Source organism: Acipenser ruthenus, chromosome 29 (assembly GCF_902713425.1).
Source record: "Acipenser ruthenus chromosome 29, fAciRut3.2 maternal haplotype, whole genome shotgun sequence".
Taxonomy (NCBI): Eukaryota; Metazoa; Chordata; class Actinopteri; order Acipenseriformes; family Acipenseridae; genus Acipenser; species Acipenser ruthenus.
In genome coordinates, this window is record NC_081217.1 from 7,031,469 (window position 1) to 7,055,805 (window position 24,337).

The window sequence follows — 24,337 nt, forward strand, 5'->3', positions numbered from 1 at the left end:
AACAATGTAGAGCAGTGACACTCAACTCTGCTCCTCGAGATCCAATCCACATTTTTACTCCAAGCAGGCTCCAGTGTAGTTAATTGAAGCTGTTAAGAGGCAATGAACTAATTTAGGGCCTGGCTGGAATAAAGACCAGGACTGGATTGAATCTTGAGGGCCAGTGTTGAGCACCACTGATGTAGAGCATCTGTGATCTTCCTGGCGAGCACTATGGCCAGTGCCACAGCAGGGTTCAGGTACGCCTCACAGACGTGGCCAAAACAGAGGCTTAGGAAGGCGATGCTGAACCCAAAACAGTGCTACGTGGGTGGTTGGGACTGCTGTGCCACCCAAGGGAACTATAAACCCCAAACTGATAAAGATAAACCAGAATACTGCCAAAAACTCGCCAGGGAGGTGTCCTAAAATTCTGTGCCGCAGCATGCCCTGCTAAGTCACAGTATCAATGTAATATACAGTGTATGTTTTAAATTCAATGATGTACTCCCTTATTAAATTAGAAAAGCTGCTCATTTTGTTGAACTTCAGTAGATTAAATACAGTCGTAAAATGTGTCAAATGTGTCAAATTATTTTGTTGCCTTGTAACTTTACATAAGGAAATGCAACTCTGCGCCGAATAAATAAGTGTCCTGGATAAACACTAAAACTTACTCGAAACAAGAAAAAATATGCTGGGTAAACTATTTGCTCCAAAACTGGGTTACTAACTATACTCAGGAAAAAAAGTTAAATTATGGTAAATGTTGTCCTTGGATTAAAATGATGTTTCATCTACCAAACAGGTCCATCTTTAGTATTAATAATTCTTACATTTGTTACCAATTGAATATTACATAAATAATCTTTTTTTAAACTTCCCTATTGTTTCTATTGGCATGGCATGGAGATGAGGAATTTAGTTCAGTTTAGTACCGATTATAAAAATTGATATTTTATAGGGTATTTAGCTTGTTTTTTTTTTTCTTCATTGTTTTCAATTAAGGTCATTTTATCTTTTAGTTATTGGAGTAATTTTTGTTCCATTTCCTTTTTCCCCCCCATTATGATTACATCTACTGTTAAAATCTATGTAATGTAGCTATTGTGTGTTTATTATTTATCAAATAGGTAGAGGAAATATAGTTTAAATTAAACACAGTACATTATGGAACTGAAAGTCAAGTGAATCAAACCCACACAGTCCTGTATAAAACATTGAAATCAACTTATTTTAACAAATACACTTGAATTGCTTTATGCTAAAACCAACCCAGTTATCCTAATGAACAAATAATTCTATATAAATTCATATAATAATACACTTACAAATTCAGGCTTGGGCACAAACTTGTATGTATGTACCAGGGAGCTCATGTACCTGTACACAAACATTTAAAAAACAAGACACTAGCTATTACCCTTAGTTTTATTTCTTATATTTCTAAACAGATTTAAACATTTTTTACACGAGTTTTCTTACTGTACAGATAAAACAAAAGCATTTTTAAAGTATCCTTAAATAGCATTTTTTTAACCATTACCCCAGTTTACTAAAATGTTAAATTTTACGAAATGAAAAGATTACACAGAATTCATTATTAACATGATTTACAGCCTTCATTTACACACAGGGAAAGTTTATCACATTTTCAAAGGAAAAAGAATATTTAGACACGGTATCCACATTTTTAGTTTGCAATGAAACATTCCTGAATATTCTATACTTTCCTTTCCCTTAGGTCTTCACTTCAACCAGGTTTCATGTAAATGTAATTATTTTTAGTCTGATTGCTATATATATATATAGCAATTTCCAATTTGCTACATATACATACAAATCTAGTTGATTTCCTTTGAATAGGTGATACATAAGACGAAAAGGAAAGGCAATTTTCATTTTGCAATACCCTATTTGTAGACACACAGCAATTTAAGTGGATATTAGCAAAGTTCACCCCATCAGTGCTTGTTTTACAGAAGGGCAAGAGTACAGAAGGAAAACATTGTAAAAGGGAAACAGATAGTTCTGATTATCCTTTTAATAAGGGAGAAGGAGAGAAAAACTACCAGCCATCAGTGTTGTGTGTAAAACACTATCACATCCATCCTGGCTTGTAATGGCTGCAAAAGTAAATATTCTGTTGATGTGGCTTTAAAAACTATTTCGAAACGCTATGAAACTCTACAAAATAATTAAATGTACAATGACATCTATTATCAAGTTTATCATTTTTCTTTTTTTAATTAAAAAAAAAACACAAGCTCAAAATGGATCAATCATGTCATTTTATCCCTTATAAATAATATTTCTGTACTAATACCCATGAACATAAGTTTACTTTTAAAATTTGCAGTCAAACATATTTCACATGACAAATTACCATTTACGCCTCAGCTAGCATTATTAGATTAAAACCAGGTCTTCTAACTGTATAATATAGTTATTAAAGTGGGCTCACATTCATACCTATTCTTTCTTGTTTAAAAGAAAGTTGTAGTGTGTTTGTAACACTTGCACAAGTTTTTCAACAGCTTCAATGGTCTATTCCAAAAATGAATGTGGTATTTACACAAACAGTGCTACAGATTTTCATACAAACACTGATCTGCAGTACAGAAAGCAAGCCTGCAAATTAACATGGCTTCATCAGCTTGCACTGGGAAGGAAACTGCTAATATCAAATAGAAAGACGTATTTCCATATTTTCTGCTCAAAGATTTGTAAAATGCAGAAACAAAAGAGATGAACCAGTTGTTTGGTCTCCTCGCTGTGTTATCAACACGGACAATGGTGGCACAGAACAAGCACAAAACCTGCAGTGTCAAAGCTATACAAGGCTTCCATCACCAGCAGTAATTAAGTTTGGGCCCTGTATCCTGTGCCACAAACAGGGACCCACCAGTGCTAGTGTTAGTGTGGCCTGGGGCCAAAACCTATTGTAAGAGTTTAAAAGAAAAGAGCAAGCTTCTAATGTTGTTCCTGAGTGACCTTTGAAAGCTGTTGAAAGAATTGTAAAGTCTACCTGAGTATTTAATTGATATAAAGTTTATACAAACAAAACAACAGCAGATATCCCAGTGTCTAAGTCTTCTGACAAGCACACACATAACTCCAATAGCCATACCATTTTATAGCAAATGTAAGACGTTTCAAAACAAAAAACATTAAAATTAGCAAAAGAGCTAGACAATGAAGTAAATGGAGCAATGCAGACAGATGTAGACTACGTCATTCTGATGGATTCACTGAATGGGATGGTGACTAAAAATATGTTTTCAGGACTTTCTGGGGGAACTGGATAAATGTGCAAAATGGCTCCGACCCCATTACTTGATAAGTGTAGCTCCTTCCTTTCCAAAGTTAATAAAGGAGTGTAGACTTTCATTTTCTGGGACATGTTTCAACATCTCAGGGATACAAAATAACAAAACTACAACAGACAGAACTAATATTTACAAGCTTTGCTTTTTTAGGGAACGTAATTAACACAGACCATAAAAATAACTCGCAACAGCCGAGCCCTATAAAACTAGAGCTCCAGCCGTCTTACTGATTTATTTTAATAATTATATTTAAAAATATAGGGCAGAAAGCCTTTCTTAGATATTGTTTTTACATTTTAATAAAGAATATTAACCGACATACACAAAAAAAGCAAGCTACAAAGCATATCTTGTTAGGAACTCAGCAGTCTGATGGGTGTAAGACTTCAGCAATACACATTAGAGTAAACAATTTGCATGCTGAAGAACAGAAATTGGCTATGTAGAAAGAAATACTACATCTAAATGTTTAGTATTTATAAGTACGCTGTTACCCAAAATATGTAGCACTGAGGGCTCTAAAGGGTTTTTAATTGCATGCCTACATTTTCAGCAAGCATTTCTATATTTTTTTTGAAGAGGAAGACCAAATATACTTTAGCACCTTCCCTAAAGAGACACAATCGAGACAGTCAGCTTCAGATTGCAGTGTCAGTTATTTCTAGAATTTTTCTAAAAAAAAAAACAAAAAAAAAAAAATCACATTTTTTAAATGTACATTGTCCGATTGCTCCAGTAGTATTGCAGTGAACTTTTTAAAAGTTTAGCAAAATGCACCCTCAAACAAATGCATCCTTAATTTAGTTAAACAATTCACCAGTTATAGCAAGCCCATTCTTCAAAAGTTCTTAACATGGTACTGAAACAGTTCAGTCAACTAGTACTATATAAACACTAAAGACAGCAAATAGAGTGCACACTTTACTGGTACCCCATTAAAAAAAGGCTTAGGGACACAGCTGCACATTCGTTTTTGTGCTTGTTTTTTTAATTATTTAGATTTTATTTCCACGAGCAATAAAGGCATGATTTAACTGGTTCAAGTCAAATTATGCCCTAATGAGATAAAGACATTTATCAGAGAAATATGATTTTCTAAACGGGAACATCACTCTTGGCTCAAGTACATTTTTCACCAATGCCAAGCTTGGAGAGATATAACACACACTGTATGCTGTTATAGAGCAGCTTTAATTATGCCAGGGTATGTGTAGTAAAATGTACCTTGGTTTTGTTCACTCTGGCATAAACTGTGAAAATGTATTAACTGTGTTATGTGAGGGATATAGTTACAGAATCGTTTCCCATGTTTATTACATATGAACACGTAAAAATAAGAACATGCCTATCCTTGCAGAGTTCCCTAAATTATGTATTTGTTATTTAAAATGACAAAAATGAATAGTGCTGGGGAATCAAAGACATAATCTGAATAACCAAAACACATATTTGTTGTTGCTTAAAGTATATTTAACAACGGTACAGGCATGTGCTTTAGAAAGCTTTTAATATAACTCCACTCCCACTGCCATCTCTGTCGAATGCCATTTAACCCACGATTGTGCTTGTGCAAACAATGCCATGATGCTTTTTGTTTTTTTGAACCTAAAGGGTAAACTCCTAAGATGTTTGAAATCATTTGAGTGTAGGTAAGTTTACATGCCAGGACTGCTGAAAAAAATCAGGATAGCAGCGCACACACACAAATTCTAAAGCAAAAAAAAAAAAAAAAAAGATAATACAAACAAGAAAATAAAATGATGTGGCGCTGCATGGATGTACAGAGCAGCTACTCTTGCCCAAAACCTTCAGTTTCTTCAATTGCAAACATCAATTTCTCTTTCATCTGTTCATAGCTTTTGTACGGTGGCAAATCCAAACGGTTAAAGCTAGAATTGAGAAAAATAAGGCATTAAAACAAACACACACATATATATATATGTGCAATAGATAATAGTAAAAAATAGTAACCACAGAGCTACTTCCAGTACGTTAGATCACTGAATGTGCTTGTTGCATTTGAGCGTTTATTTACTCACCAGGTGTGACTTCTTGGTAACCAGTTTTCTTTCCCCACTTTCTCAATGCAGAATTTCTGAGGGCCATTGCTCCCTAAAAAACAAACAGCCATGTGGTATGAAGCAGCAGGCCAGTGCTAGCCATCATTTAGAAAATAATATAAAAGCTGACCCTTTATATTCACACTTACCCATCAGGTCAGCAAATCCTCCAACTGGTAGCCGACATGTTCCCGTGACAAACTGCAGCAGCCTCATTCGCTTCTCATTGTCCATCTCTTTAACAAACTACAAAACAAACAAGTAGAAATAGGAGGAGCAGCACATTGCAGGGCCGCTCAAGCCAAAAGGTATCACAGCTGCACACAAAGCAGTATAAAATATCATTTAATCCTCTTTTTCTCTTGCTGAATTTATCATTGGATCGCCCTAGAATTTTCTTCCAGTCCAGAGGCAAAAGTAGTGTATACCCATTTTAAATGAGTTAATTCTCTCAATTAGTACTTCCACATACCAAAAACAAACAAACAAAAAAAATTGCCTATAAAAAAATCTGTATTCTAAAAGGGCACAAACTAGTGCTTTTGAGAAACACAGAACACTAAAAAGATGACCAATTAATTCTTGAACCAACCTGCCAGAACCAAATGATTTGTTTGCTGCTCCTGGCATAGTGACGGTAGATTGTACTCCTCTGCCAGTCAGCCAAGTCAATCTCCTGCATTCCACAGAGAAGCACCTATGATAAACAGTCACAGACATTATCCACTGCTGGTGTACACGGATTCATCCCAGGGTTCTCCAGACTGTTTTTAATGGGTGCTCTACCTTTGTATAAAATATTATGTGCCACTTTAATTTCACTGTGTATATAAAAACTGAACATAGAAAGACATCAGATGGGAGCTGTAGCGTATTAAAACATGTATAAATACTGTCAAACAGACATCAAACAATCTGTGATAGTATTTTGACAGGGCAGACTCGGCAAAACTAATTTTATGCAACAAATTAATGCTCCGTCATTTGAAAATCAAACACTAAATTAATGAAAAGTTCTAGCAGACACTTATTTTTAACACAGGATAAAAAAAGGAATATCTTCATAAATTTACATATCAATACACTGCTATAAAACAAGACATTTTTTTATTTTAGATTAAATGTGCATTTTCACCACTAAAGAATAGATCCTTTCTACTACTCATTCCTCTTACTTCTAGCTCCTTAGCATCAAAATACTGTAGATACTGCTGTGGGAGAACTTCATTGAAGCCCTCAAAGAAAGCCTGTGTCTGCTCTTCCACACCTCTGGACAACCTCCACTCTGCTACAAGCCTAGAAAACAGAAAAAAATAAAACATTTGATTACATTGTCCACATCACATTATTATAGGACGGTTAACAAAACACACACTTCACACAGAACAGTAAACTAAAAGTAAGCACCGCTAACTTTGTCCTTTCTGTATTTAAAGAAACATTAAAACACAGCTGTGAGAAACCCCCATACTTGATATACTCTTCTTTATTTTCTTCTGTAACCAGTACATTGCTGCCATCTGCTTTCAGTTCATGGGTCGTGACTTCGCCTAAAATTTCTTTGTCCACAGAGAAATACATTTCCAGGCCACACTCTTCAATGTTGTTTTCCCTAGAAAAAGGAAAACATGTGGTATTAAAAACGGACAGAAAATACTTTACTGCTGAGATGTTAAAAAACAAAAGGTCTCTGGCATAACTTACTTTATCCAGATTAGGGAGTTATAGAACTCAGGGTCTATTGATTCCAAATCATTCAGCCCCACAGGCTTGTTTAGTATGCACTTATAAAAAGGCAAGGAGAATCCTGTATCGATGAACTTTCCATGAAACAAAGCCTGAAATATAAATATATATACAGTTTTATAAATCAGCACTAAATGCTGTTAGGTGAATATACAAAAAAGGAAGAAACTCCTTTTGAAGAGAAAATTGGTACAATACAGTACAATAATGCCTCATTCGGATGAAAAGAAGGAATTAACATTTCATATACAGGTTGTCAACATACTTTCAACATTGCTAAGTATATGTTTCTTGCTGGTACAAGGGACAGTGCTTCAACACACACAGTGCTTTTGGTGTCATGGATTCTGACATATTCATAACGGACAAGAAATTGCAGTTTCGCTCACAGAAGACAGGTGTGCAAATATAAATCTAATATCTCAAGTGTTAAGTATTAGATCGGTATCGTCCAGAAACCAAAAAGTCATACAGTATGACCCCACTATAGAAGCCATCTAAGGTCACAAGTCAAAGTGAAGGGTACCTTATGATTTTGCCCAAGGAGTTTCTATTAAAAAAAACATGATGCAACATCTAGGTTTATTGGAAAAAGGTTTCTGGGGTTATAAACAGTTAACGTAGCTGCAACCAATTATAAACAAAACATGCTCCTCACAGGAAAGAGTAATAAAACCCCCACTCACCATGGCAATGAACCTGCCGATGAACTTGAAGTATTTGAGATGATCAGGGTTGATGAAGGAGGCTGGGTTGATCTGCAGGCAGTAGTTGTCCTTCCCAGCATATTCAAATAAGCAATACATGGGGTTCAGCACTTCATGGGACAGCAAGAAAAACCACTCCCTGGAAATACCCCAGATTGGCAGATCAGTCATACAAGCTAACTGTATAACCAGCCTCAATGTTAGTGTTCCAAAGAGTAAACAACTAAATAAATAAAATTAGCAAAATAAAATTACCTCGCCACACCTCCATAGTCTAGACCCTCCTCTCCTGGAAAAATAATCCAGAGTCGTCTTCTAAGATCCTGTGCATTAAAGCTCATTATCTGAAATGAACAAAAATAAAAAAAAAGTTATGTAAATCCATCCCAAAGTACAGTCATTTATTTTTTTTCTTTAAATCTACGCGCATAGATGTGGTAAAGAAGTTTTTAATTTCACTTGTCTCAAATTAAGACACCAAATTAAAACTTTCTAGTGTAGTAATGAATCATTCAATTTGAAGAGATGGCCATAGGGTACAAAGGATTTATACTCCTGTAGTACTATTTTGTGATAGAGTGCACAGATGTAGAATGGAATGCTTAAGACTGGCTCTCCCCCCTGGTGAGAAATCTTAAGCTCCAGTTATAAGTAAAGCTGTCCAAGATGGATATAACCGTACAGCAATAAATAAGTTATAATAATCTTGAGTGGACCACAGGAGATAAATACAAAGCCATGGCAACATGTAATAATTAACAGATGAAACAGCCAAGTATAATTCACATATAGCATAGCCCAAACATTTTATAACTTGCTTACATGTCACTCACCTGTTGAAATGAATCTTCAAATAGTGTTTTCCTTGTTACACTGATCTTTATGTGCTGAGGCATCGACAGTTGCTGCAAAATTAATTAAGCAATAGTTTACAATCTGTAATAATATTAATGGTCATCTACAGGAAATAAAACAAATACACTTTTAGAAATGCAGTTCAGTCCAGAATTGCAAGTTCAGTGTTTGTTGTTACACTTGGCTTAGACTTGAACAGATCAAATAATTTGTACTCATTTTTTGTCTGTGCTTGGAGTAATCGGGTCCTGCTTGAATGGTATGGTGCAAGTAATACCATTAATGTATTTACCTGACACCAGAATCTGAAGTACTGGACCTTTGCTTTGAAGTCTCGTACATATGTAATTTGCGGCCCATTTTCTCTAAAGAAAAAACGAAACAAAAAAGAAACAAATAATGCATCTATAAAAAAGATTTTAGTTAACCCTATCAAACTGAAACCAACATCCAAAGCTAAAACTTTTGTCTGACTATCACAGGAACCTATGCAAAGCCTCAGAATTGAAGCATGTTTGGTATAACTTTTGCTCTTTTCTGGGTTACTGATCTGCCAGTTCAGATCAATCCACTAAAAAAAAAAAACAGTGGGTGATCTCCAATAACAACAACAGAACAATGTTCAATTACGAAAGCTGTTTGGAAAGAAAGTGACCACTCCAGAAACTGCATCATTGAACAATTAAGTTGTTATACTAGCTTAGAAAATTACATTAAGTAAAAATAAATTTTAAATGCAAACAGATATAGCTCTTCTATTGTACTTTTGGGATGATTAAAAAAAAAAAAAACCAACACGTGCCTCTGCTGATGGAAATTACCGGTAGAAGAGGCTGTAAAGGGTGCAAATCACACTTTCTGAAGTATATTATTAATAAATCAATGACTAACATGGCAATTATCCAGGGCATAGAGTGCTATGGATTGTTACAATTTAGTGTTGTAGATGCCTAGAAAGACCATACACTCTAAAATAAACAACGATATGCACTAGGATAAAAGCCAGACCTGTATCTGTAAGTTTATATGTGGAGAGTTCAATAATATGGGATTTTACCTGTCATATCTAGATTAGTTTGCTGATGCACTTCATCTACAATGTTACTCACAGGGATGACTTTCCAGTTCGAGGATCCATGTACGTTGTAGTTCTTCTATTGTGATCCACAAAGTATGGAATACCGTCAACTGTAAACCTCATCTCCCAACCCTCTGGCAATGGCTTATCATTCAGAAGGCTGCATCAAAAAGCAAATCAACTAACTTTCAATATTGGTAACATTTTTAAATAGTAAATTATATTGTATGCATACTTGTATCTGCACTAAACTAACATTTTACCGTATCTATCTAAAAAGGATGTTTAAAGAAGTTTCATGTCATTGTAAGCTCTTTAGCCAAAGATGCTTGATCAAATTTGCAAATGTGTAACAGCCACATCTAAATCTAAACACAAGATGAACAGGCTTTGAGAATATAGCCAACAATGTTTCAAAGCCCTTTGCTTCTCAAAACAAAATAGGCTGATATTATATTACACGTTAGAAGCAATGTAAATCAACGGTTTAGTTGAGTATTATTTTGTATACACAGTGTGCCTAATGTATTTGCAGAGCTAACCTGACTGCAAGTCAATATATAGCAGTAGTTACCATAACACCTTTCCAATTCTTAAATACTCACCCTTGGGTTCGTGGGTCTTCCCATTGGGTTTTGCGGGTGGTGTGATGAACGAAGTACACTCTGCCATTTGTGTCTGTTCTTTTCTCTATATTAAAAGTAGACAAACATATACATACAGCTATTTAAATATTATTGTTTTTAGCTCTATTTTAGGAAATTTTTTTTGCCTTCTCGTTTCTCGAAAATGGATATATATAATGTATCCATTTTATATATCTATATAGGAGATGGGAAGTCAACTCTAAAGTGAAACATTTACAATGCAGACTATTTACAACATATAACATATAAAAAAAAAGTCATGTCTTACCCCATCCATGTGGTAAAGGCCCAAGTGGATCAAATTCTTTATTCGGTGCAGGTGAAACTTGATCCTGCTGCATAAAATGAGCAAAAACCAAAGAAAAAAATTATAGGTTTAGCATGTTAGACCTATTATGAAGACAGATTTACAAACTTTACATTATTAAAAGGGTACATGTGAAAGGAGTCTCCATCTTACCCCAACTATAAACCTCTGGTTAAACTGCTGCATGGCTCCCTGCAGCTGGTTCCGCTGTAGCTGCCACTGCTCATAGTTCCTCACCGACTCTATTGTAGGGCGCTGCCAGGTTGTTGACCTGGTGATGTGGTCAACATAATATATTCTACCCATAGGGTCAACACGGCGTTCCCAGCTTGCAAGAGGGAAAGACAATGAGGACTGTAATAAACTAATTCAAAATGAAAGCAACGGCACACACAGTCTAACCTGTATTAACGACCACCAGTTTATAGTAGCCACTCCGATAAAAAAGCCAGTGTAAAAACTATTTTCTAGGTCAGAATTACCTGTATATAAATTGACCTCATGTCACTGAAAGTCACATTCTATGACCTTTTGCTCAACTACAAATACAATGAAACATTGATTATTGTTGAAATCATTTTTGTGCTCAGCGTCTCAACCTATATGCCACCCCTTTCACCCTTAAAATGTTTTGAAACAAAGAAATATGATTGAATAGATACTGTATGATGACATTAAACTGGTATACTGTGTTAAATATGAAGTAGTCCCTTTAAGAAAGAATTGTGACCAAGATATAATTCTGTAGTTTGTTATAAATGGTATCCATTTCAAAATACCCCAAAAGCAGATTCTGACATTCCATTGCTTACCCAGGAGGGAGGGGCTCAGGCCTTTCCCAGGTTGTCCTCTTTTCAATGTGATCTACAAAATAAACACGGCCATTCTGGTCTACTCTCTGCTCCCATCTTTTAAAAACAAAAACACTAAATAAACATAATGTTATTTCCCCCACAAATAACCCATAATGGAAAGTCGTTGCTATAGCAACAATGAGTAAATACACATTGCAAGTTGACATATTTATCTGACCACCCGCTTCAAATGACACTACATCTAACTGTGAAAAAGGACTCAATTGTCCCGAGTACCAACAAAAGAACAGCAAGGACGTGACTGATAATGACATCACAACTCATGAATATTCATTTGGAGCTCTGCAGCGAGTGCCTTTCAGTTTGTTCAGTAGCATTCCTGTTTATGTTACATGCAAAATTCAGTACACAGAAGACAAACAGTTGGGCACTAACTTGGGGAAAACAAATTATGAGAGAAGTATGTGGATAATCCTCTCTCTATATAAAAAGATAAACATCTAGAGGAAAATGTACAAAAAGCAAACAGGAAAATGTTTTTTTTACATCACAACAATAATGATTCAGGCCTGTGTCTCCTCTCCATATGAGAGTTTGAGCCCTTACCCAGGAGGGAGAGGTCCTGTATTGACTGGGCCGACTCTGGCAGTGGAGTTCTTGGGCGGTCCGGCACCTGGCGTCCCATAGTCAGGTAATGCAGATCTAGGTGGTGGTAACTCAGGACCCCCAGGGGAGGGCACCACAAGACTTACAGAAGGTTCAGAGCTGGAAAGATCACTAGAAGATAAATTCTCAGGTGTGATGGACAAAGTCCCATTGGTAGAGACTGGAAGAAAAATGAACATATATTTACAGTCAATATAAAAGGACTTAAAACATATCTATCTATCTTGACACATACAGAATTTAGGTACAATAAGCCAAGTTCACCTAGAATTCATTCAAGCACTGTGTTTTTCTAATGGAAAGCAAATGGTTAAACTGATTTCTATTATGTTTACTGTTGATCTTTAAACTGCAGCAGTACAGTATCTTCCATTGATAATATAATGGGCTCCATGCAGTGTGTCAGCAGGCAGGTATTCTTTATCAGTGCTCCAGTTAAACCAAAATGGTCACAATTCAAAACAGTCACCAAACTTCAAAATAATGAATTTTTACAGTATATAGGTACCTGATGAGGCTGGTCTCCGTGGTGTTGGTGGTGGAGGACGAGAAGGTCTGGGGGGGCGCAGAGGTCTGGAACCTCCTGCAGAGAGAGATGGAGAATCTGTGCCATTCACTGCCCCATCGTTTGTGGCAGCCATGTCTTCAATGCTTTCAGCTGAGGGAGAAGTGTCTCTGCTTCTCCTAGAATACACACAATACTTTTGGTCACTTTAGAGGAATTTCAGGAAAAGGAAGACAAACTGGAAAAAGCATTTTTTTTTGTTTAAATGTTGCCAGTTATTTTTATTATTTTCTCCCAATTTGATATGTCCAATTATTTTTTTAGGCTCAGCTCACCGCTACCCCTGCGCTGACTCAGGAGGGCGAAGATTGACACATGCTGTCCTCCGAAGCGTGTGTCGTCAGCCGACCGGTTTTTTTTTTTTTTCCACACTGCGGACTCACCATGCAGCCACCCAAGAGCTACAGCGTCGGAGGACAACGCAGCTCTCGGGCAGGTCACCGGCAAGCCCGCAGGCGCCCGGCCAGACTACAGGAATCGCTGGTGAGCGGCGAGCCAAAGACACCCTGGGCCAAACTAGGTTCTAGGATTATTGACATGGAATCGTATAGGTCTCACTGCTGCCTATCTTCCTTTGATTTTAGTAATGTTTTGTTATTTAAACATAATTCGATATAAATTATTGCAGAAACAATGTCTTACCTAAAAACACCACTGTTTCTTTGTGAATCCCCATTCTGCATCGTACCTAAAAAAAAAACAAAAAACACACAACATAATGAAAAGGAAATAAAAAGAATTTAAAGAATGCAAACAAAATTAAGCTCTTATCTCTAACCAAGAAAAGCACTCCTAGAAAAACACAAGGTAATTTACTTTCAGTACACAGCAAAATTTACATCTCAGTGTTGGGCAAATAATTCTGTTTCTCAAACAGCGATTCCATTATGTGCATGTTTTGCACATAATGGAATCGCAATTTACATTTTATGAGTTTATACACTTGTGTTAAATTACCCCAATATCAGCTGAAGTCAGTTGTTAACCCTGGAAATATACCCAACTGACCCATCCAACAATTGATATCCAACATAAACAAGACCACTCTAGCAAGCTATTTGGGACTGGCTACAAAACCTGTCTTCTTAAACCACAGTGCATCAGGTTAAGAGACTCAAAGACTTATAAACTGCAGTGAAAGCGCCAATGCACACTTTTAATAAATAATACAAACAAAACACAGGAACAAATAAACAGGCCAAAAACAAAATACAAGAACGTAGGCTGGGCATTCGCCTTCACTAAACACAAAACCACAAGATACAGAGACACAGTAACAACACACAAACTAACTCACCAACTCCTCTCTCTTAATGGAACCCTAGGCTCTTCTTTTATAGAATGTGGCTGCTCCCAATTATCACCAATTATTCCATTACGGAGCAGCCACATTCTCACATGTTTTTGGCAGGGACAGGAATTAACCCCATCCCTACCAACCACCACCAAACTACACATAAACACCAATAGTATTTACAGGCAGGTACCAGTACAGGCAGATACCAGTATTAGTTTAGGGATTCATCTGTTTTTAAAAAAAAAAAAAAAAAATAAATAAAAAAGACAATTCGGTAATAAGTCTAAAGTAATGAGGCTAAAACAAAAACTGAAGCAGTTATACGAGGGAACCTCACACATATAAATCAAAATATTAAAAGTAGCCTTCAAGTACATTAGAAATAACATGCAATAAAACATTATATTTTGAAATCTCCTCACTTGGGGCTAGGGTGCTGATATCCACAGATGCAAACATTTCTGGATCGACCTGCATCCCATCAAGACAAACAGACAAATCTCCAACAACCTCTGCTGGGTCCTTGTCGCTGCAGAGCTGTAGTGTCTCGACCACCTCGGAAACTGAACATTAAAAACACACACAAGCAAGAAGCAATCTGTGACATCTTTATTGGTCTTTTTATACAGGTTTATATCTTCACGGTAAAACTTATAACAAACTCAGAGACAAACTTTTCGGTTTGTGCCTTCACCAGTGTAATGATAAATTCATCGATTTATATTTTTGTGATGTTTCTTTTATTTCTAAATACTGACCGCCTTTTCCTGCCTCCTAACTTCATGAGCTAAACTTCATGTTCTAAACTGCAAAATAAATAAAATAATAATACAATTTTAAAAATGGCCACAAAGGAGAATTTAAAACTTTGAAGCTGAGAAAATTAAAACAACAAGCTGCAATTTTGACTTGAAGCATTGTGATGCTTTCTAATAAGATAATAGTCTTCCGATGGTGTCTACAGCAGTTACAGAGTCGTCACACTTTTACAAGTAAAGAAACATTTGCTTTCTAGTGGGTTCCGTTTCACCAGTTAATTTCCTATTCAAATCAGCACTTTTATTAGACTTGGTTTTATTGTATATGACTTCAGGGACTACAGGTGGTATAAAATGCTGTACACCATCTCCTTAAATAATTGCAAAACAAACCAGCTGCAGTTTTTGCAATTGTTCTTGTGGGGTTTTTTTTAACCCCATTTCTGCAATATTACCTAAAACATACTTACTTTTCATATTGTTGGACTTCAGAGTTTCACAGACATCCAACATGGCTATTCCTAACAAAGCATCGGATTTTAATGTTTGATGACTCCACACTTTAAAGTTCAGCTTACTAAACGGGGTTACAATTCTGTGGGTAAAGAAAAGAGATGTAAACAGACAAGCGTGTTGATTTTCATAAGGCAAATCTCTGTAGTAAGGGTTCCTTTAAATTGTAAAACAAAACTTACACAGTGAGAGGCTGTTTCCATTTGGGGCTGTGGGTGTTGTTACATTTTTCAGTTTTTTTCGACTGCCCATCCACTACAACCTCCACATAAGGACTGGGACCAAACCAGTTCTTTTTGTTTTCTTTCAGCTTGGCTGAAAGTACTGTTGAGAAATAATGTATATATTTATATATATATATAAAAAAAGAAGAAAAAGTTAGATTTACATTCTGATTACACAATACAACCAAGATGGGGTTTTCTCATGCAGAAATATATATGGATGTCTGATCTATGTCGTCATATGGCTTTTCTTATATGAAATTATTTCTTTCTAAAAGTTAGCCTGGAAATTTGTGTTATAGTGTGGATTTGCTTTTACACAGAAATTAGTACATATAAAATCAGCAGAATATCTCATTATTAATTATTTGCATCAATTTCTTGAAAATGTTTAAAAAAAATACCACAAATTTAATTAAACAAAATGATTACTCATAGCAGAGCCAACCTCACAGTAAAACAAAATGTTAAATTAAAACGCTCTTACAACAAATTTTACTAAAACACTAAAAACACATGCTGTCAAATATATTAATGTTTTAAACTTCTTTAATTTCCACGGGAACAATCTGTGTTGCCATATGAACAGGCAGGGTATCAAATAAGGACAACCAACATACCTGTTATGGGATAACCCATCTATCTTCATGACAAATTGACCAATGGTGTATATAACAGCAGAAATAATTAAACCATTTAGGCACGTTCAACGTTTGGTTGCAAACAAATGAATCCAGAGACTGCCTGAGATTCCCTGACACGTGACGTTTATCCAAATGCAAGAGTTCATACACAAACACGCAAAACAAATTACTACAGTATTCATTTTGTCTCTAGTTGGAGAAAAGTGCAGTCAAGATATATTCACTCTGGTGGAAAACCAGCTGTTCTTGCTCTTATTTTAATAAGGTGTATTCTAACCTTTCCTCAAAAGCATACTTTCTTTGCAATGAGTTACTGTACCTTTGTTTCCATCGAAAAGATCAATGGAAAAGTATCAAACTTTGTTTAATTAAACAAACAAAAAAAAAACAGTAGTTTGGTAATTACAGTAGTATCTCAGGCTATTTCATGACACTCAAGTTAAACTGTTAAGTTTTGGGCATTACAATAAAATCTGCTTTACTGTAAGGAACTTACATCTGAGAGTTTTTCAAATGTATTCATGAATAAAGTCTTTTGATGCATCAGTACACCAAGGTGTTAAAAACTGGAAAATGACAACAACTTTAGTGAACATTAACTGCTGTGTATTATTACAAGCCCACCTGTGATCTGAAGCTGTGCTTTCATTGTAAACCCATTTACAGAGTCTGATCTGGAACCACCGCAGGCCATAGCGCAGGACTGGGTAATGAACCTAAACACAGAGAGGGGGGAAAATACATACGTTTAATAAATGATCAATGTATTTACTGTTGCAGGTACCAGTAATTACAATAAACGTCACTATAAACCATGTGAGGTGATAAAACAAACATGTACAACTACTAATTAAAATATGATGCTAATATTTAACGGCTGCTCAACTGAGAAAGGAATTCTTATTTTTTATAAAAAAAACTATATAAATACTAAAAAGATAACTTGTTAAATTCTTTGTCAGATTTCAAGGATTATTTTATTTGGTTGGAGATTAAAGGAATTTCTTAAATCAGTTCTACTGAGAAAAGAAGTTGAACATGCAAGGTTGATCTGCTCAGGTGTGAATAGGTCAGAGATTGTTAAATGTTGTCTAGTCACACAGACAATGCAAAGTAAAAGCATGTAGGCATGGGGAAAATAGAAAACGTGAGAGAAAGTAGAGGAAGATAGGGAAGTATGTTAGTAACGGCTTCTGCAAAGCATAATGTAACAGTGCACCAAATGCGGCCAATATCTCAATATCTGGAAGGCAAAAAGTCACATGAACAATATACTGTAACTATATTAGATTTTGTCAGGGACTTCCATAACACTGAAAATATGAAGTTGGCGCCGGGAATGGCAGTGTCTTCTTCCTTTGGAGTTTTAAAAAGCCGCAGTTCATGTTCTGTTCACAATCTGAAATGGTGCTGTGTACCAGGGCTTGAAACGCAAAGCATGCATGGCAGTTCTGATTAAATGGTTTGTAAACATGAAGTTAAAATAATAAGTCTGTGAAATATATCATTGACATTCGTTTTTACTGGACAACAGCGGAACTTGACTGAACAAAACGGATCGTTTTTACTGTCACACATAAGAACTTAACTGAGACTGGTGTTGACACGTACACAGTGTATGATACAAAACGGGAAAGGGGAAAGTCACCACAGCTTATTTATAACCATGCCACAGAACAAATTCTGGTACATGCTTCCTTGGTCAGAGACTGCACCCTGAATGCCAACAAAAGCATAGCTGTCCACACAAAACTGGTTAATCAGGTCAATAATTATGTTACTATGTTCTGCAAAATGAAAGAATGGTGCTAAAGAAACCCATAGTCTGAAAGATAAAATGACCAGCGTAAATTAGAATTCAAATTGGGTGCAATGGGACCCTGTACCTGTAACTTTTACTGTAACCTATACAGTACTGTACTGGAATGCATAAGACCAGAGACATACTGTAAGTAGTAGGGTTTGAACTAGCTTAGTTGGAACAATAATCAATAATATCTATAATCACGATAATTTTATCACTTTGAAAAATTATCGATAACCATAATTATCGTCCGTGAGCCAATGAAGCAGGAAGAGGCTGTGCATTGAGCAGTAAGAGGCACTGAACTCTCTGCCTGGGGCGTAGAACATGATCTGTGTGTGTGAGCACTGCGTACATTGGGAAGTTAAGTATTGATTTTAAACAACATGCTTTTAACTTTACGTCATGGTTTCATTTTGATAAGTTGTACACTGGCAAAGCATGACTGGTTTTCTAACATAAAAACACAATATTGTTGTATGTTAAATACATTTAAAAAAAATGCTAGCTCACTGTAAAGTTACTGTAGAAAAATTGAACTTTTGACTATTAAACATTTTGACACCAGATTTTTTTTTTGCGTAAATTGAATGTATTTGCAAAACAAAAGAAAACAAAAAAAACACAACCATTGGCAAACATGTAATATAGCCTAAACAATGTGTTGCTTCTGTTTCTTCTTTATTTTAAACTAAAGACATGAGTACTACTGCAGCCTATGCACTGCATGGGGAAAAATAAGTGGGTGCTCAGCACCCTCGTGTGGGTGTGTGGGTGTGGGTGTCTGTGGGTATACATCTGTTCCCATGGCGTTGCTATTGTAAAAAAGGGTACTTGCATAAACAGAAGAGCGTTAACTTTTAATGGAAGGATAGGCGGTTTATTATGAAAGTAAACATTCTCGAATTAACATAAATGTTTAAATATGAAAAAAATGTATGTATTATTTTACAGGAAAACTACATAATTTATTAATATACAAATTACAATAGGAATATTTTTGTACTCATGTTTGTTCTGGGCACCTACCAGAAATTTAAAAACTCAACGCATACACTGTCTAGTTTGTTTTTCTTATAAACTCAGTTACTTAGACTGCCGATTGTCATGCTGCTCAAGTATAAATTTTATAAATTACAAGAATTTTAAATATTTTATTTTCCACTGATAATCACGATTATCGTGAGAACTTACAGACGATAATCAATAGCTGAAAATGTCATTATTGTTCAACCCTAGTAAGTAGCCATCTCACCAGGATGAGAAAGACCTAACAGTATTTTATAGACAAGTAATACACTTCTACAATCATATAATTTTACAGATAAAAAAAAAAACCAACAAAATAAAAAAAAAAATCGAATATTTTGTTTTATTTAACTATTTGACAAAGAAACCATACTGTTTACTACAGAATTCACTAACTGTTGCAGTTAATGAAGTGTTGGAAAATTGCTCCCCAAACCAAGCTAATAGGAAAATAAACAGGCACACCAAGATTTTTAAGGAAACCTCGCCTTTATTCATGAGTCAGTGTACAGAGTAAATGACGCATGTATGACACATCTTCACACAGACATGTATGCAACAAAACTTGTCCTGATTTTTCCACTTTAATTAAAGTTAGCGTATACAGTACAGGTATGTGGATTATGTGGGTTTACAGGTTGTTTCTTTGATTGTAAGATAAAAATAAAAAAAGAAGCCTGTAGATTCTACAGTGCATGAAACAGTATGTTGGTAGTGGTTAAATTGATGCGGGTCAGGTTACAGCAAACCAACATCACAGTTCTCTTGCTTAGAGTGTGGTCACTATTTAACCGGGAAACAGGCATGCATATATACTGACTTTCACATTCTACTCTGAAAGCGTATAAATGAACAATAGTGACACATTTTCAAAAGTTGATCCAATACTATATGAATGATTACTGTAAACTGCACTGTAGTGCAGAATGACCCAAAAGCACAATATTTCTTTCAAAATGTTTTCACAAGAAATTTAAAACAGACCAGAATGGCTAGATGCATGCCACATGGCACATTTTACATTAAACAGTGCCAAACCAATACTATTCTGAAAGCTGCAATAGAGAGCGATGTCATATCTGATGTTTGCAGTTCCAGTGCACCGTTGCATGTAACCAAATCATCGTCATTTTTTTTCTGTATACAGTGTATAAAACAGCCCAAATCTATTTCAACTGGAAGTGGCATGTTTGCTTGGGTTTCTGGCACTAGGGCTAGAATAAACTAGAAAAAGGAGGTTTAGTGAACAAAGACAAGCATCACCTGGGGCATAAAGTATGGGGGTAGGATAACTTGAGTTCATTGTTTGTACTGTAAGCATTTGTTAAAATGGTTAGTAAGAAAAAAAAAGTATCATATGAGCAAAATTGGAAATTTTGTGGCATTTTCACTCCTGATAATCATAAAAAAAGAGCTGTGTACCAATGTAAGTCACTGGGTTATATTTTAATGTTCTAAACAGTGGCAGATTTTCACAACTTAAGTGGACCCATAAATGACTCCTAAACCCAGCTATGTCACAGCGTGTGCTCTGTAGCACATCACATTTTCCATAAGAGAACCGTTTGTCCAGTTTTTCTACGAAACTTGCTGTTCATCTGTCACCCCGACTGTCTTTCTGTATGTCATTTAGTTTATGTGATATTCGTAGCTGAAAAGCCGGTATCTGTCTTTTAAAAACAAATAAGTTCCCCTCACAAGGATGCTTAATAATTTACCATTACATATAGGTTACAGTGAAAGATAACCATTTTCTTTAATATCAATCTCCATCTCCAGTGAAAATAATTGAACTATGGGAATACTCCCACTCACTCACCTAAAGTACAGTAAAATACTGAGGTGCATATTCTTAACTGTCTATCCAATTGTTAAATTTTTCCAGCCTTTTACATCAGTCGCTGAACCTCTATGGAATATTTTGTATATTCTTTCAATAAGCCAAAATACAGCTGCAGTATTTGTGACCTGTGAGTCTCACATTTGGAGTTATGAAATGTGGGATTTAAATGTAAAATGTACTAAAGCATTGTCAAGGGAAATCATGTTGTCTCATTACACACACCTGGGTGACAACAGTACAAGTGGCACTAGCAGTCCCTGGAAGCCCGGTCATTTCTAGTCAGTGTCAGTGGCTGGCAGAGAAGAAAATGCAAGATGATAAAATAAAGTGTATTTAATTGTTTAAAGACATCTGGGGAATTTTAACCATTTTTTGTATTTCCTGGAATAAGGATGTCTTAAGAACCACTGTGAATAATGAATCATCATTATTATTATTATTATTATTATTATTATTATTTATTTATTTATTTTTTTTCTTAGCAGACGCCCTTATCCAGGGCGACTTAAAATTGTTACAAGATATCACATTATTTTTTACACATTATGTGTAAATCACGAATAAGGGTGCCACGTTTGTTCATTTGTTAAGATAATATGAGTACGGTAATTTTTTGGAAATGAAAGCAGACCCATTACGGATTTCCATTACAATCAATAGCTGTATGTGATAGAAATGAAGATAAAAGACATTTGAGATGTTCCCTTAATATTATACATCACCAGAAACAGCTTAAAGAACATAATTTAAGCCATAAATATCATGCAAAAGTAGTTCTGCACAACCTACATGTAGATATAGGCTACTTTGTGTTTAGGAATACCTGAATCTAAAACTTTAAACTATTTGATTTTTACTTTAATGTATTTATTTACCATGCAAATAATGAATGTGGGCTATTTACTCCAGATGAATTGTGCACAGCAATAGGTGGCTATGATCTTCAAAGTTGTTATTTTTTTCTTCTTCATAATATTTTACCAATGGCTTGTGTGAAATAATTCTGAACAGTGGTTGTGCAGGGTCACCAGTTGCACCACAACTGTCCTGTTAGTGTGGTGAACCCTATGGAGCCAATCTCTGAGCCCTACACTGGAATCCTTTTCTTCATTGCATGTGGTTATGCATCATCAACCACAAACAGAGGAACAGCTCTTCAGCTGATACAAACCAACATGGGCTTAAACCAACATTAAGTAAATAACATTAACGAGTATCCCATGGCATACTGTTATGTGTCAATAACAGTTTGATCCATTCTAGGTTTTACCAGGCTATGTTTAATAATCCACACAGCACATGCGTGTCCAACTATGCTTACAATAAACCCTGAAAATGACAATCAAATGCACTGATTCTGCTTTAACAAACATTGTTTCCATATCAACACAAGTACATGTAATCCACACAGGAACAGTATGTAATATGCTGTACTAGCAAAATGTTGCTGTTTTCTCTTTCGGGACTCATTTACTATGCAGAAACCCAACTGCACAATGCAGCACAAGCAAATATATTATTTCTAGTTGAAACATTAGAACAGGAATTAAGGCAACGATACTCAGTGTTTGTATTATTATTTTGAATCTTTATAATTATACATATAATTGTAAATATCAGACTTCAGTCTATCTTTATTGCACTAAAAGACAAGACTGACAAAATAAATAATTATGCAATAATTAGAATGCAGTCAGTACCACTCAAAGTACTGTTCATTTTAAAACAACATACAAATCTCGTAATATATTTTAATTACGTTAATCTCAATCGCCTAAGTATTGACTGGATTCCGGGACACAGACCTGTAATGTATTTCGCTGTACAGTACTCCGAAGTGTATGACAGCTATTTTGACAACCCCCTATTAATCTGACGTAGTTTTAAAATCGACATAAATGCTATACTTATTTAGGGTTATTCTGTTTAACTCGAGTCTACAATCCGGTTTGGGGACTTCGGACGCGTAGTTAGTTACCGGTAGTACTAGAACTAGTACACATAAAACCATTGTCGCAGTCAACAGACGTATAACATCGAATTGTAATGCTGTAAAACACACATGTGTTGCTTACCCGTGTCCCAGGAGATGTTATTAAGTGTGGCGTATGCTTTATAGTTCCTTAACGTGTATATTCCGATTTGTTTTGGTTTCCACTCCAGTTCACTCCAAGGAGGAAACTTCCACCATCTTCGTAACCTTCTCACGTCACAAACGTGAGGTGCGGCGCACGCACTGCAAGCTCATCCCCAACCCCCACCAAGCTATTCCTGCCAACTGATTGGATACAGAGACCGGCAGTCGGGTTTCCGATTGGTTGAGGCGAATTTGTATCTGTTGTTTATTGGTTTTGGTTAAGTCGGCCCTTCGACTCATTTGATTTGATATACGTTTAAGGATGTAGGTAAAAATAGGCGTTTTTGTACTTAAGAAACAAAAAGGAAAACAGATTAGAAAATGATATATGTACTTTTCAAATGAATACACTAACGTGTAAATATCTGGCGGCAAGTCACTGTTGTGTGTTAATATTGAACTGTGGCTAGCAGTACTGAGTGAGATTCAAGCGGATTTGTGGGTAACTTTGGCATCCATTTAACTAAATTATTTAGAACAAGAGAGATCGCAGTAGGAATGACGTACACAGGTGAAAGAGTTCAAAAGATTTGCAACAGGATGAATCTACACAGACACATCATCATCAGCAACAAAATTGCAAGCACTCCTATTGGCGACCATGCCTAACCGTTCTCTGCATGATCTGACTGTTCTTGTTTTAAAGGGCAATTTTATGAAACACACACGACAGGAGAACTAGAACTAAAATGTATACAACTGGACAAAAAAAACAAAACAAAGCACTCTCTCTCTCTCTCTCTCTCTCTCTCTCTCTCTCTCTCTCTCTCTCTATAATTTATTTCTTAGCAGACACCCTTATATATTAACAAGTGCACAAAGTACAACATAAATACAAAAGTATTTATTATTTTTTATTTTGTTATTGTTTTTTATTTTTATTTATTTATTATGTTATATATTTATTTTATTGTATTCTTCCTTTTTTCATGTATTAGTACATACTGTTACCATTTTTTTCTGATTTGCATATATTCCGATTTGTTTTGGTTTAATTGATGTTTTCATTTTGTCTATGTTATTGTCATTGCTTGTTTATTGTATGGCCACACGTCCTGTTTTGTTTCGACACAACATTTTTCTTTGCAGTATTAGAATATTGTAGTGATTCAAAATGGGTTATTTTTGTAAAGATCTGATGACACATTTGTCACCTGAAGAAAACACATCTGAGGTCTTGAAAGCTTGTGATTAATTATTGTTTAGTCAGGCCAGTAAAATGTATCACATCTCCTTCTCTTTGTCTAACAGGATTCAGAAATGCAGATACATTAATTATACATCATTGGGATTGCAGTCATATCTACATTCCGTTTCTTACATTATTATTATTA

At 35.5% G+C, this 24,337-nt stretch overlaps 1 protein-coding gene across 2 annotated transcripts; it reads right to left on the reverse strand.

Annotated features, from left to right (window-relative positions):
* Positions 1–1,396: 1,396 nt before the first annotated feature.
* On the reverse strand, positions 1,397–23,144 carry LOC117431724 (E3 ubiquitin-protein ligase Itchy-like). 2 transcript variants are annotated; one of them, XM_034053023.3, is made up of 24 exons: positions 22,942–23,144; positions 16,815–16,906; positions 15,505–15,646; positions 15,280–15,404; positions 14,474–14,614; positions 13,397–13,442; positions 12,698–12,873; positions 12,130–12,349; positions 11,521–11,616; positions 10,862–11,036; positions 10,670–10,733; positions 10,360–10,444; positions 9,786–9,914; positions 8,969–9,041; positions 8,655–8,726; positions 8,077–8,165; positions 7,801–7,960; positions 7,073–7,206; positions 6,840–6,980; positions 6,544–6,664; positions 5,961–6,065; positions 5,518–5,614; positions 5,348–5,420; positions 1,397–5,197 (listed from the first exon to the last, which is right to left on the reverse strand). In XM_034053023.3, exons 2-24 carry the CDS (start codon positions 16,882–16,884, stop codon positions 5,098–5,100), a joined length of 2,634 nt encoding a protein of 877 aa, XP_033908914.3. In that variant the 5' UTR covers positions 16,885–16,906; positions 22,942–23,144; the 3' UTR covers positions 1,397–5,097. The 2 variants fall into 2 exon arrangements, with proteins under 2 accessions (XP_033908914.3, XP_033908909.3); XM_034053018.3 differs by having other exon boundaries at positions 10,670–10,736.
* Between the last annotated feature and the right edge of the window lie 1,193 nt (positions 23,145–24,337).